Source organism: Podarcis liolepis (genome assembly GCF_965112155.1).
Source record: "Podarcis liolepis genome assembly, chromosome: 8".
Taxonomy (NCBI): Eukaryota; Metazoa; Chordata; class Lepidosauria; order Squamata; family Lacertidae; genus Podarcis; species Podarcis liolepis.
In genome coordinates, this window is record NC_139560.1 from 38,464,969 (window position 1) to 38,477,961 (window position 12,993).

At 47.1% G+C, this 12,993-nt stretch overlaps 2 protein-coding genes across 2 annotated transcripts in view; both read left to right on the forward strand.

Annotated features, from left to right (window-relative positions):
* The window catches only part of LOC310713600 (DGAT1/2-independent enzyme synthesizing storage lipids-like), a 28,089-nt gene extending 25,574 nt beyond the window's left edge, over window positions 1-2,515 (forward strand). Inside the window, exons 6-7 of the mRNA XM_083518034.1 lie at window positions 538-677; window positions 2,318-2,515. Coding sequence (XP_083374160.1) covers window positions 538-677; window positions 2,318-2,422 — 245 coding nt within the window. The 3' untranslated portion in view covers window positions 2,423-2,515. The remainder of the gene's footprint in view (window positions 1-537; window positions 678-2,317) is intronic.
* A 4,938-nt stretch (window positions 2,516-7,453) lies between these two features.
* The window catches only part of LOC310713844 (uncharacterized protein), a 46,754-nt gene continuing 41,214 nt past the window's right edge, over window positions 7,454-12,993 (forward strand). The window contains exons 1-4 of the mRNA XM_083518409.1: window positions 7,454-7,708; window positions 8,210-8,344; window positions 9,675-9,986; window positions 10,492-10,656. Coding sequence (XP_083374535.1) covers window positions 9,695-9,986; window positions 10,492-10,656 — 457 coding nt within the window. The 5' untranslated portion in view covers window positions 7,454-7,708; window positions 8,210-8,344; window positions 9,675-9,694. The remainder of the gene's footprint in view (window positions 7,709-8,209; window positions 8,345-9,674; window positions 9,987-10,491; window positions 10,657-12,993) is intronic.

The window sequence follows — 12,993 nt, forward strand, 5'->3', positions numbered from 1 at the left end:
GCCACCATGGATGTCGAGGCTTGGCTCCGGGCATTCGCGGAGCCCTGCAGGCACCGCAGATGTCGGGGCTTGGCTCCTGGCATTCGCGGAGCCGCTCTAGGCACCGCATATGTCGGGGCTTGGTTCCCAGCATTCGCGGAGCCGCTCTAGGCACCGTGGTTGTCGGGGCTTGGTTCCCCCCTTTCGCGGAGCCGCGCTATGCAGCGCAGATGTCGGGGCTTGGTTCCCTACATTCGCAGAGTCCTCTGACAGCTCCGTAGGCTCTGCCGATGTCTTGGTTTGCCTCTAGGCAGTGGCATGTCCTCCGAGAGCTTGGAAAACTTACTTCTGGGTTACAATCATTCGTAACCCGAAAAAACGTAAGTTGAAGCGCTCGTAACCCGAGGTACCACTGTATCTCTTTTCCCAAGCACTCATATTATTTAGCTCTTCCTCTCTTACTATTTATTGCAATTGCTAAACACTGAGAATGTCAACTAATTTCAGATTTGATATGGTGTCGCTTTCCTTCAGAATCTTCTTCCATTTCATACACAGGGATGACAACATGGCTTTATGAGAAAACTCGATGTATGAGCCTTCCCTTTTACGGAGGGTTTCCAGTGAAATTGAGAACATTTATTGGAGAACCCATCCCATATGATCCAAATATAACAGCTGTAGAGCTGGCTGAAAGAGTAAGTTAACTCTAAACTTAGAGGTTTTAAAGCAGAATATTTCTTTTCCTCTTGGTTTCTCTCTCTTTCAGCTCTAAATCTTATTGTACATATTGATTTCCTCATTCTATGTGACCTGATATAGGGTTCATTATATATACTTTTGTGCATTATGCCCATCACTCAATTTCCCCTCTCCTTAACTTGAGACTAATTAAATGGAAAAAACTATGTGGTACAAAGATAGATCTGCTCATGTAATGGGATTTCTTCTTTCCACTATACTAGGGTAGACTATACAAATAATCAAAAAATAGATCTTATTCTAATTGCTCCTGATGAAAATTTTGGTCAATTGCATAAAAAGTTGTTGAGCTGAGCTTCTTTGGGGCCATTGGTCAGAATGTTGAGATTTGGGGGGGGGCCCACCCCAACTGCCCACAGGCGCAAAACAGAACCAGAGCCACTCACGTAGGAGCCTGAAACAGCGCACACACAAATTTACCCCAACTCGGATATTTCCTTAAAATGGAAAAAAGAAACCCCCCAGATGGCCCCAGAAGGACCGGTCTGGGATTTCCCAAACATATGGCAACCCTACACTATGTGCCCCAGAATCTGCCTGACAAAGTACCTCCAAGCCACTGTAGTGCTAATTTTTGAGGATATGGAGAGGGTTGAAGAGGAAGACAATTTATTGCACACGTTGATATGTGTTGCATGTACACACTGATGTGTGTTTAAGAGAGCAGTGGATGCAGCTTTGTTAAATGGTGCCATAATTCCTGACCAACTACCAAGCTATCAACTCTGAACCTGCAGCACATTTGTAATTTGTTATTACTCGTGCATCAGCAAGCTCCTAAATGAGATGCCGTTTCACTGAAGACAAGGTCAAACACAGATACTATTTGTATGGTATTACATTGCATGACTTATTCTACCTGCTCCTGCAGGGGATGTTACACTTCCCCCCTTCCTCAAGGAAAACTTGGGAAGCTGAGTCCCAAAGGGAGGGGGCTAAGGGGAGGTGCATGTAAGGTCCTGGTGGCTAATGGGAACGGGGTGGGAACGTTGTTTAGTATGCCTGATCCTTCTCCAAGCACTTTCTGCTTGTTTTCTTGCTGCATCAAGTTTCAGGTATTGATTGCCTGTTTAAAGGGGCAGATAAGAAATTTCTTTCTGCAAGGGATTATGCCTTGGTTGTCCTGAGGTTCCCTCCTTTTATCCTACATTGTAACAACCATGCAAGGTAACTACTGTGTACAAAGCAGCCCAAGGCACATATGTTTGATTGATTCTCTGCCATTCTCATACAGTTCTTTTAGTAAACATAAAGAGAGTGGGCTGGATTCACTGAGAGATGAGCAGTTTCCTAGTGGGGGTTCCTCACCCTGGCTGCTCCGGCCCAAACCTCCATGTTGAAGCAGCCACTTTTGAGGGTTGAGAGACAAGGACTCTCATGCAACACATCTCTGTGTACAAAGACAGTTGTGTATCCCAGAAAGAAGTCACATATTGTGCTTCTATAGCTGGAATAAATGGGTTGCCTCTGGTTCTGATCCCTTTAGCTTTTTCCTCATAGATATTAATAACTGTGAATACCTATTTTGCAATCTATTCCTCTAACACAATGTATTCCTCTGGTTTTCTTTCAACAGGCGAAGATTGCACTTGAAAATCTTCGGGATAAACACCAAAAAAGGCCAGGAAATATATTAAGAGCTCTTTCAGAACGATTTGATAAGCATTACAAAGCTAACTAGTCCATATAAAACAGTTGCAGTGTTTCTGACGAGGTGTCTGTAATAGGAAGCATTAATACTTATGTTATTAAAATTAAATTGATATACACAGAATTGTGCTGGATTGTATATGAATTATTTGGAAGGGTCCCTAGCTCAGTAGCTCAGCACCTGCTTTGTGTGCAGAAGGTCCTACATTTTTGAAGACGTACAAGTGCTTTCCTGCCCTATCCTGCAATACACCCAGTATTCCCCTTTTTGGGGAACTTGCACTAGTAGAGGCAGAATCGAAGAGTATAACAGGAAGGCGAGTGTTGAACTAAACATGAAATAATGTTACATGTGAAAGAGTAATGTCTATAAATTACCTGTATTAAAACAGTGGCACTTCTTTTATGTTTATAAAAGGGTGCTCCAAGATTTGAGCCCTGGAATGCAAATCCTATTAAACTTATAGCAAGAAAAGTAGAGAGAGAGAAATACAGCTGGAATTGGTGAAAAAAGTGACTGATCTAACAAAAACAGCCAACTCAGCTATGAAGCTGGGTCTGGTGCCTGCCCCGCAGTAGCACCGCCCACTATGTTGAACACCATCTTATCAGATGTCCTATAGATAAATAACTACACAACTTTCTGAAGGCATCCCTGTATCTTACTCCTTTGACAAATAAGAGGTGTCGGTGACCAGTCTATAGTTGTTGCACTCTGTTTAAGTCTAAATGGAGTGTAGTGATCAGGTGGGATTACTATGAGGAATTATAACAAATATGGAGTGAGCCATCTGTGTCAGCAATGAAAGCATTGCGTTGTCTGGGTTTAAACTATTTTGATATGAATCTTGATGATTCTTGATCAATCCACACCTCTGCATCCCTGTTCTATTTCTCTTTCTTCACCAGTCACGTACACTGCCAGTTGCTTCACCAGGCAGGCATCCTGGGCCATAAAGATAGTGGGCAAGCTTCTTTGAAATTCTATGCCACCTTCTTTGTTGGACCAATGCCCGTAACGGGCTCAGACCCAGTGCAAAAATTGGTTATTCCAAATATGGCAGAAGGAAGCAGTGAAGGAAAAATAGCTGACACCTTACCATTATTATCAGTCTGTCCTGTTGTTCAGAATGCACAGGAACAGAGAGCCCGTGAATCATTGCCCTTCGCAGTTTTTAAACAATTGAAGCGAAGTATGACAGAAAATGGCTTGCATGGCATTCTTGATGGGCCAAAAGGAGCCAGTACTTAAATTCCAAACCTTGAAGCCTCTGAAGTTTAAATGAAACAATTGGCTTATGAAAATGAAAATGCTGATTGCAAGACTGCTCTTAAAGCAAGTTATCAGAAGCCAGAAACAGATATTGCTCAAATGAGTAAGCCTTGCCAGAATATTGACACCGAGACTCACAAATCTGCCCTCCTAGCAGCAGCTAGAAACTACAAACATGAGTCTGACCAACCTGCGGGAGGCAGTGCAAGACAGGAGTGCCTGGCGTCCTCTGGTCCATGGGGTCACGAAGAGTCGGACACGACTAAACGACTAAACAACAACAACAAGCAGCAGCTTTGTCTCCTTCAGTTCATCCTGCTAAAGACAGGCAATGCCACAATGGATGGCCTTCCAGCCTGAGTTTAAATGGGAGAACAAAGACTGTTGTGCCAGCTGATTGTCAGGATTTTACTGAAGCTAAATTAGCAGAGCCACTATTGCTTCTAACACAGTCTCCTGTGACAGATCTGCGCCATGCCGCTAAGGGCAGTGCTGGTTTGAATCTAATGACAGCAGAACTTGCTAATTTCAGTTCCAGTGCCCTATGGTGGTTTATAAAATTAAGACATAGCATACAGGTCTGATTCCACCTCAGACAGTGAGACTTATTCTTCATCACCTGTTGCAGACTGTTTTTTCTCTTTTCCTCCCTCAACTTAAAATTCCTAATGAATTTACTTTACAGCAGTTGCAGAGTTTGGGGGTCAATTCATACGAGTGATTTTCCTTGATACAATGTTTTCACCTACAGGACTAGTTTTTTCCCCAGACGCTGCTGACAGAATAGTGATTTTAAAGTGGCTACATTTGCCTAACACTGGATTTGATATTGCTGTTTGTTATTTACTTTTTTTCTAAAGAGGAGCACAAGTCCCTAATGAGTTCTTCTCTTTCCTATCAGTTTGCATTTACTGATTAACTTGGGATAGTTTATTTTAACCCTCCTAAAGATTCACGCCTAGTTTTAATTCAACAGGTACCCTGGAAATTGGTTTCTGTCCAAAAGCAGGTTCCTATTCAACACCTCTAGAGTGTTTTAACATATAAGGATTCTGAAAATAACTGGCATATTTTTTGCAGCTAATCAGGAAACTGACAGAGACCAGCCTACACTTTCACTGCATTTCGTGATTTTTGTGTGAAGTGGGATATCTTTTTAGCACATTTGGCTAATTCCTATCTTTCTCCTATGCTAGATTTTAATCTACTCTTTGTTTTTGACACTGAAAAATCTCTTGACAAATAGAATTGCGCCTTTCTATGCTGCTCATGTTTACTCTCACGGTTGCTCCCATACAGGATTCAAAGATTAGATTAGATAAATTTATTGTCATTGTCCGTATATACACAGTATACACAACAACGAAAATCAAACACCCACCCAAAGACCGGGTTCACATATACATTTGCACGTATCTCCGACACTCTCATCCTATTCAGACATAATCTATAAAACATAACATAATCCAGAATATAGCATGACCTATTAAAGGCATAACATAACCTAAAACCTATCTCATTCCTTCTACTCCCCGCTTACTAAACCTTGCAAACCTTGCAAAAGATATAATTTCAGAAGCAAATCAACATGCTGATTCTGCTCTGAAATCCTTCTGTCCATTATTTTCTAATATACTTGATAGCCATGCATTTTTTCATCAGGGAATTACCGTATTTTTCGCCCCATAAGACGCACTTTTTCCCCTCCAAAAATGAAGGGGAAATCGGGGTGCGTCTTATGGGGCGAATGCCTGCAAGCCTCGCTCGCCCGGCAGGAGGTCCCACCGGGTGCGCGAGGCTTGGGGCGGCAGCCTGTCGCCCGAAGCACGGGGAGCCCTCTGGAGGGCTCCCCCTGCTTCGGGCGAGTGTCTGCAAGCCTCGCGCACCCGGCAGGAGGTCCCACCGGGTGCGCGAGGCTTGGGGCGGCAGCGGACTGCTTGCGCACACCTAGAAGCTTGGGGCGCGCTGAGCTCAGCACGCCCCAAGCTTCTAGGTGCGCGCAAGCAGTCCGCTGCCGCCCCAAGCCTCGCGCACCCAGCGGGACCTCCTGCCGGGTGCGGGAGGCTTGGGGCGGCAGCGGACTGCTTGCCGGCATGCAGAAGCTTGGCGCGCGCTGAGCTCAGCACACCCCAAGCTTCTAGGTGCGCGCAAGAAGTCAGCTGCCGCCCCAAGCCTCCCGCACCCAGCGGGACCTCCTGCCGGGTGCGGGAGGCTTGGGGCGGCAGCGGACTGCTTGCCGGCATGCAGAAGCTTGGCGCGCGCTGAGCTCAGCACGCCCCAAGCTTCTAGGTGCGCGCAAGCAGTCCGCTGCCGCCCCAAGCCTCGCGCACCCAGCGGGACCTCCTGCCGGGTGCGGGAGGCTTGGGGCGGCAGCGGACTGCTTGCCGGCATGCAGAAGCTTGGCGCGCGCTGAGCTCAGCACACCCCAAGCTTCTAGGTGCGCGCAAGCAGTCAGCTGCCGCCCCAAGCCTCCCGCACCCAGCGGGACCTCCTGCCGGGTGCGGGAGGCTTGGGGCGGCAGCGGACTGCTTGCCGGCATGCAGAAGCTTGGCGCGCGCTGAGCTCAGCACGCCCCAAGCTTCTAGGTGCGCGCAAGCAGTCCGCTGCCGCCCCAAGCCTCGCGCACCCGGCGGGACCTCCTGTCGGGTGCGGGAGGCTTGGGGCGGCAGCGGACTGCTTGCCGGCACGCAGAAGCTTGGGGCGCGCTGACCTCAGCTTGCCCCAAGCTTCTGGATTAGCGCAGGGGTCCGCTAGCCCTGGGAGAGGCGCCCGGCTCTCCCACGCTAGCGGAGACCTTGCCGGCACGCAGAAGCTTGGGGCGCGCTGAGCTCCGCACGCCCCAAGCTCCTGGTGTAGCGCAGCGCACCTGGGGGGGGGAAATAATTTTTTTCCCCTTTATTTCCCCCCCCTAAAATCTAGGTGCGTCTTATGGGCCGGTGCGTCTTATGGGGCGAAAAATACGGTATGCAGCTGATAACATAATTTTTTCATTCCTCTGACACAAGCTAAGGATATTGTTGATGGAGGTCCTTCCTGCACGTTAACTTCTGTTATCTTTACCTCAAATTAACTGTTTCCTGAAGTAAAAGAAAAAGTCTGGAAGGGACTCAGCAGACTGGGAGATAACATCCCTCTCTGGAAGTTTGTGGTTTTTAATCTGCCTTTTAGTAGGTTCTAAGTGGTTTTAATGGATTTTGGTAGTTTTTAGCTCTTCTTCAATTGATTCATGAAGGGACTAGTGAAGATTGGAGACCTGTTTGTTTTTTGTTTTTCGGCTTTATTTGCCTTTTATATGGCATGGATATTTGTCTTTATTGCATCTACGACTGAATTGCAGACAGAGAACTTCATGACACAGCATTTTTGTGGATAAGGAAGGTCAGCTACTTTATAAATCCTCATAAATCTTGAGAACCTGGTGATAAAGCATTGTGGGGGGGGGGGGAGTGAAGAGTAATGGTCTTTACAAGACTCCAAAAAAGAAAATTAGAACAAACTAACCATGTCAAACAAATTAAACAAGGCAGAGCTATCAAATTATTTCTCCCCTGTTGATCAAACCCCTTAATGCAGGAAAGTACTACTACTCTGTCACAACGAATACCTATCCCCACAAAAATAGAGTAAAACAGACCACCATATGTGTATGTGATTATTGCTCTAAATTAAAGAGAATTAAAGAGAAAGGTCCAATGGAAAAGCTTTTCCTGGTGCAGCGCTAGGATTTAATATTGTAAACAGAACATGTTATCAAGGTTTACGTATTGCAGGATATCTTGCAAGCACATCTTGACCCCATAGCTTACATTTAATTAAAAAGGGCCACGACTTCCCAGAAGCAGCCTCCACAAGCCCTCCCTCTTTTTCACAATGCTTTGTTTCCTCATACAGATGGCACACCCACCAGAGTCTCTTTAAACAGCCACATAAAGGGTCAAGTCTCCATAGGGGTGAAAATTAGCCAACGAAAAAGTGCACCAGACAAGCCTTCTGCCGCTCCCAGAGAGGTGACTGAAGTAAAGGCAATTTAGGCTTACCAGGAATGTAAGTAAACGTTTTTGTTCATAGAAACATAAAATGTAGAGTTGGAAGGAGCTCCAAGGATCATCTAGTTATCCCAACAAAGTCTCTCAGCCAATTTGAAACCATACTGGACCCTGCTTCGTTTGCAAATGTGCTAGAACCTAAATAAAAATACATAGCAAACTGAGGTTCTGTCCCCACCCCATGGTAGAAAGTACCCGATATACTTCTTTTTTACAAAAACCGGCCGTCTCCTGCTTAAGTACGTAGGCGCAAACAGCTCGAGGCAGCCTCACCTACGACCGCAGACTCATCCGCAAGACTGCGAAGCTCCTTTTAACACCAGCGCGACTCCTCCCTAGCAGACGCTTCGAGCTTGAGGCTACCTTCACCGACAACCTGCTGCGAACAGCAGCAGCCGAGCCCCTCGGAAGGAAGCGCCGGTGAGGATCTCTGGCGGCCGATACCTATTTCCTCGTGTCATTCTTCTTCTTCTTCTTCTCCCCTTCCGCCCTCCGCTAGCGACGGACGAGGTAACCGCAGAGGTGAGGCAGAAGGGCGCAGGGAGCTCCCCGGTCCCCCTGCGAAGCGCCCACGTGAGGAGCTGAGGACGTCCAGCCTGAAGGAAGCTCGGCGCGCAGAAGAGCCTGAGAGGAGGCGAGGCGAGGGGAAAGCGCGCGAGCGGAGCCGGGCGGGAGAGCGGTTGATGGGGGGGGGGAGGGAGAGGGAATGGTGGAGCTGCTGTGGCTGTGGAGCTGAGCAACTCTGAGAGAGCTGCTGCGTCACTCAGTCGCCCTCCCCCAACACACACAACTAGGGGACCTCCAGGTGTTTGGGACCCTGGCGTCTGTCAACTTCTACCCAACCCTCATTCCTTTTGCCAAGCCCTCAGGAGCACTCAGCCTTCTAGCACCGCCTTCGATCTTCCTTATTCTCCCATGTAGCGCTTTTTCCTATTGTGAAGGGGAGATCCACTTCAGGGCTCCCCCAGAATGCCCCATTGGGGGACTTCTGCTGAGTGGTGCTGAAGAGCCCACTAGAGGCACCTGGCCCACCCACATGTTCTGAGGACAGAAAATGGAACTCTGTGCTACTTGGGTGCTGCTGGCTTCACTCTGAAGCTAGGAGGACAAGTTGGGGGGGACGGGACTTTTCTATCCTATCTAGCCCATTGCAAAGAGGAACTACACTTACAGATAGGTAGCCGTGTTGGTCTGCCATAGTCAAAATAAAAAAATTCCTTCCAGTAGCACCTTAAAGACCAACTAAGTTAGTTCTTGGTATGAGCTTTCGTGTGCATGTGTATCTGAAGAAGTGTGCATGCACACGAAAGCTCATACCAAGAACTAACTTAGTTGGTCTTTAAGGAACTACACTGTTAAGTCTCCAGCCCTGAACTTAAGACACAGTGGGCACCTGCACCCAGGGGGTGCCACATGCTGGGGGAAGGCAGGCACATGTGCCAGAGGAGCGTTTACCTGGGAGAAAGCTTCCTTTTGCACAGTAGCACTTGCTCTTGAGTAAATATGCAGAAGGCAGCACTGTGAATATGTATAGGATTAAAATGATTTTGGATATGAGGTCCAAGCTATGCTTCTAGGCAGAAGAAATTTACTGGGTTACCATTCAGTACCTGCTCCATGGTGATAGTTACAACATCCTGGCACATTTGCTCACAGTATTTTGTGCCTGCTGCACGTCCCCTCCTTAATCAGCTGGACTCTACATATTGTTCTACCATCTATGGTGCAGAGAACTAGTGTTCACAGCCTCAGGTGAGACATGTGATGTAGATTGGCTGGTGTAGTTCTTGGGCAAGATAATTTGATTGTATTGCTAGTATCTCTAGAACAGGAGGAATATTTAGCAGCTCACAACTGGTTTTTCTGGAATGAAGAGATGCTTCAAGTTTTTTTTGAGGAGACTACAGTTTGTGGTAGAAAGGGTTTCACATTGTTTTATTCTTTTTCTTTAAAAAAAAACCCAGGACATTATTAGTGTGAATAAATGCTACATACAACTATGACATACTCTACATGCCTTACGTATCTGATGGAAGAATGGATTTTTCTTGAATATCCCTCATATGTGATCATCTGTTCAGTAGTGCTGGTGTTTATCAACATCCTGTTTTTTACAATTCCTGTATGTGTGCTGCTTCTTCTTTACCTTTCTTCTTTGGTCCTCTTCATCTATGAGAGGACACATAAACTAAAAGAAGCTTATTCCAGTAAAGCATGGGATGGTGCACGACTAATTATAACATTCATGTGGGATAGATTTGGAAGATATTTCAATGGTAAGCATGTTTCATCTTCATCTTCTGATTTGTATGTTGCCTTTCCTTAATTAAAACCTTGCTCAAGGTAGCTTACAACATGAGAATATTTACCATAATTACAAACATAACAAAACTAATTATCAACGTTTAGCGCTGCTCAGCCCTTGCCACCAGGCAAGCGCTTATGTGCAGGGCAGGGGTGAGGTGAAGGAGGGTCAAGAGTATTGTCCGCGTTCTCTTGCAGCCAGGTGTTGCGTGCTGGGTGGGAAAGGGGCGCAGAGAGTGCCCTTCACCCTCTGCTCCCCAGACCTTGCCACTGCTGTGTCGGCACTCACACAATGGGCAGGGGCAGGGCGTGGATAGTGTGTCATTTGAGGGTTCACAACCCCCCAAATTGTGGTCTCGGGGAAATGGCCCCCTTGGCACCTCACACTACACCACTGGGATCTACTATAGTTCAGTTACCCATTCAGAGTTACTTAATTTGAAATAACAACCCTTTTGCACTTTGTATTCCAAACAGGTTACGAACTACATGGCATAGAAAACCTACCAGATGGACCAGGCCTTATAATATTTTACCATGGAGCAATTCCTATGGATTATGGTTACTTTTTATCCAAACTTTTTCTTCTGAAGCGCCAAAGTTGCTATACAGTAGCTGATCGTTGTATTTTCAAATTTCCAGGTGATGTTCTTTGTTAATTTAAAACTGATTTCAGGTAATGTGTGTAATACTAAAATATACCCCATTTTCCCCAAATGGTGTTAGGAAGCTTCAGTCTTTTGCAGCATCAGTTTCCTAGTGAGGAGCAGTTAATGGAGAAACAGGTTAGTAGGTTGCTAACTACCAGCCATCAAAAGTTTTCTCTGCTCGTTTCAGGAAGCATTGCCTAGTCCTCAATGGTCATGAAAAAGCATCTTATATCATTAAATTAAAGAAACGAACAGAGGGAGTTAGAATCTGCTGGATGAGGCCAATGGCCCATCTACCCCAGCATCCTGTTCTCACAGTGGCCAGTCAGGTCCCTAAGAGAAGATCCAAGCTTGTGCAGGATCACTCTCCCCACTTGTGATTTCCAGAAACTGGCAAGATTTTATCTATTATCAAAATGGCAAAATCTATAAATTTCTCTCTGCTTAGCATCAGGGGTAATGCTGTTTACACTGGCTAGATAAGTCCTTCATTAGATTAGACAGTTTTAATGCCTAGCATTAAATATCTGAAGCACAAGATTCAGTGTTGTGAGTATGGGGGTTTAGCCTGCTTGATGCCTGAGTCCCTTCTGAGTTCCCGGGGTCCTAGATCCAGCAAGGGTTAAAATGAAGGATTCCATTGTTGAACTAGCTGGCCAAGCTTTTTGATGAGTTAATGGCCCTTAGTGTAGCAAGGGAAATTGCTCTATGCCAGAGAGCAAATTGGTGGGTCCTTGGCCAATGGAATGTGAAGAAAATCAGAACTTACAGGGTTAACAGTTCTGAGTGACGTCTCACATTCTGAGGCGTGGTTATGTTCACATACGGGAACGCTCTCTTTGTGTGATCTCTCTTTCGGTTTTGACCGAGAGGTGAAAGATGTGCGCTCTGTCGCCGGGATGATTTAGGCTGATTTATGATGTTTTTCTACACGATTAAAGACTGTTGGAGATAAGCAAGAAAGCCTGCGTGCAGTCTGATTTATTACACACACATTGCAACAGTTTTCTACCGCTGCGAAGACTCTGCTACACGAAACTGACGGTGAGCTACCCACGGGAGTCCAGTGTGGCACAGGGAAATGTGCCGGACTCCATCAACAAGCCACAGGTTATGGGAGGTCAACCAAGCTTTTGAAACTGTTGCCAGGTCATGCTGGTGTGTGTGTGAGCCAGCTAGAGTCCTGCCTAGCGTTTGAGGCAGATCGGAAGAGGCTGGTGGAGTGGGAGCTGAGGAGCCATGTCATTCGGAGTGCCCCGTTTGGCTGCTGAGTGAGTACTTTTGGAAAAGCCAACAGAAGGGAGGAAATGGCTCAGCCCCAGGAACATGGCTTTGAGCTTAAGTTGCCATGTCAGAAACTGACTAGCCAAACGTGGCTGGAGTGGAGTTTTCAAGCAGAGCTGCTATTGGTTGGGGAGAGGCTGTGGGAAGTTGTCCAGCCAGTTCCGAAGGCAGCTGGGAATGCAGAGGCTAAGAGGGTTGCAGAGCAAAGTGAGGTTGAGAAGCATGTGCTTGCTTTTTTGGCTGAGAATGTGGATGCTCATCTGGTGCCTGTTGTCCTGGGTGCAAGGAGGCCAGAGGCCGCTTGGCTAGCACTTCAAGAAGCTTGTGAAGCTGGAGTCGGAAGCAAGGGCCAGGAAGTGGCTGCATCCGAACAGGAGAGGCAAGATGGCGCCGGCCACCTTCTTGAGAGCCGATACACAGCTGGGAGGAGCTGGGATGCCCCAGAGGGGGGCGAAGGGACTGCTGCTACTTTTGCAGAGTCTGAGAGCTGTGTGGATGCTGCAACGTGTCTGTGTGAGAAGCCTGGAGAGAGGCCAAGTGTTGGGAGCCCTTTACCCATCAGAGGGGGTGCAGGAAAGCATCCTGGGAGCCCCGAGAGAAGTGGGGGGGCAGTGAGCAGTAAAGGCTCAAAGACGCCTCTTTCTCCAAAAGCTGCCAAGAGTTGTTTACGTCATGAGTCGGAGCCTGGGAAGCTGAAAAGAGCTAGAGGCTTCAAGGTCGGTCACCTGCAGCAAAGGGAGATAAGAGCTTCAGAGCTGTGTGGGAACACTGAGACTAGTCCAGTCTCCATGGCAACTGAGAGAGTTGCATCTACGGAAGCTGCCAAGGACGGGGGCAGCGAGAAGTTTGTTGCCATGGCAACGCTACGGGACAACTCCAGTAAGGACAGAGTGATGCGCTGGGTGATCGACTCAGGAGCCAGCCATTACCTGATAACAGCGCCACCTGGTGGCGAGATGCGGAACTGCAGAGCTGTTTCAGCTGGGAAAACAGTTGTTTTTGCTGATGGATCACAGAGGCATTTGTCTAATGTGGCAAATGTTTT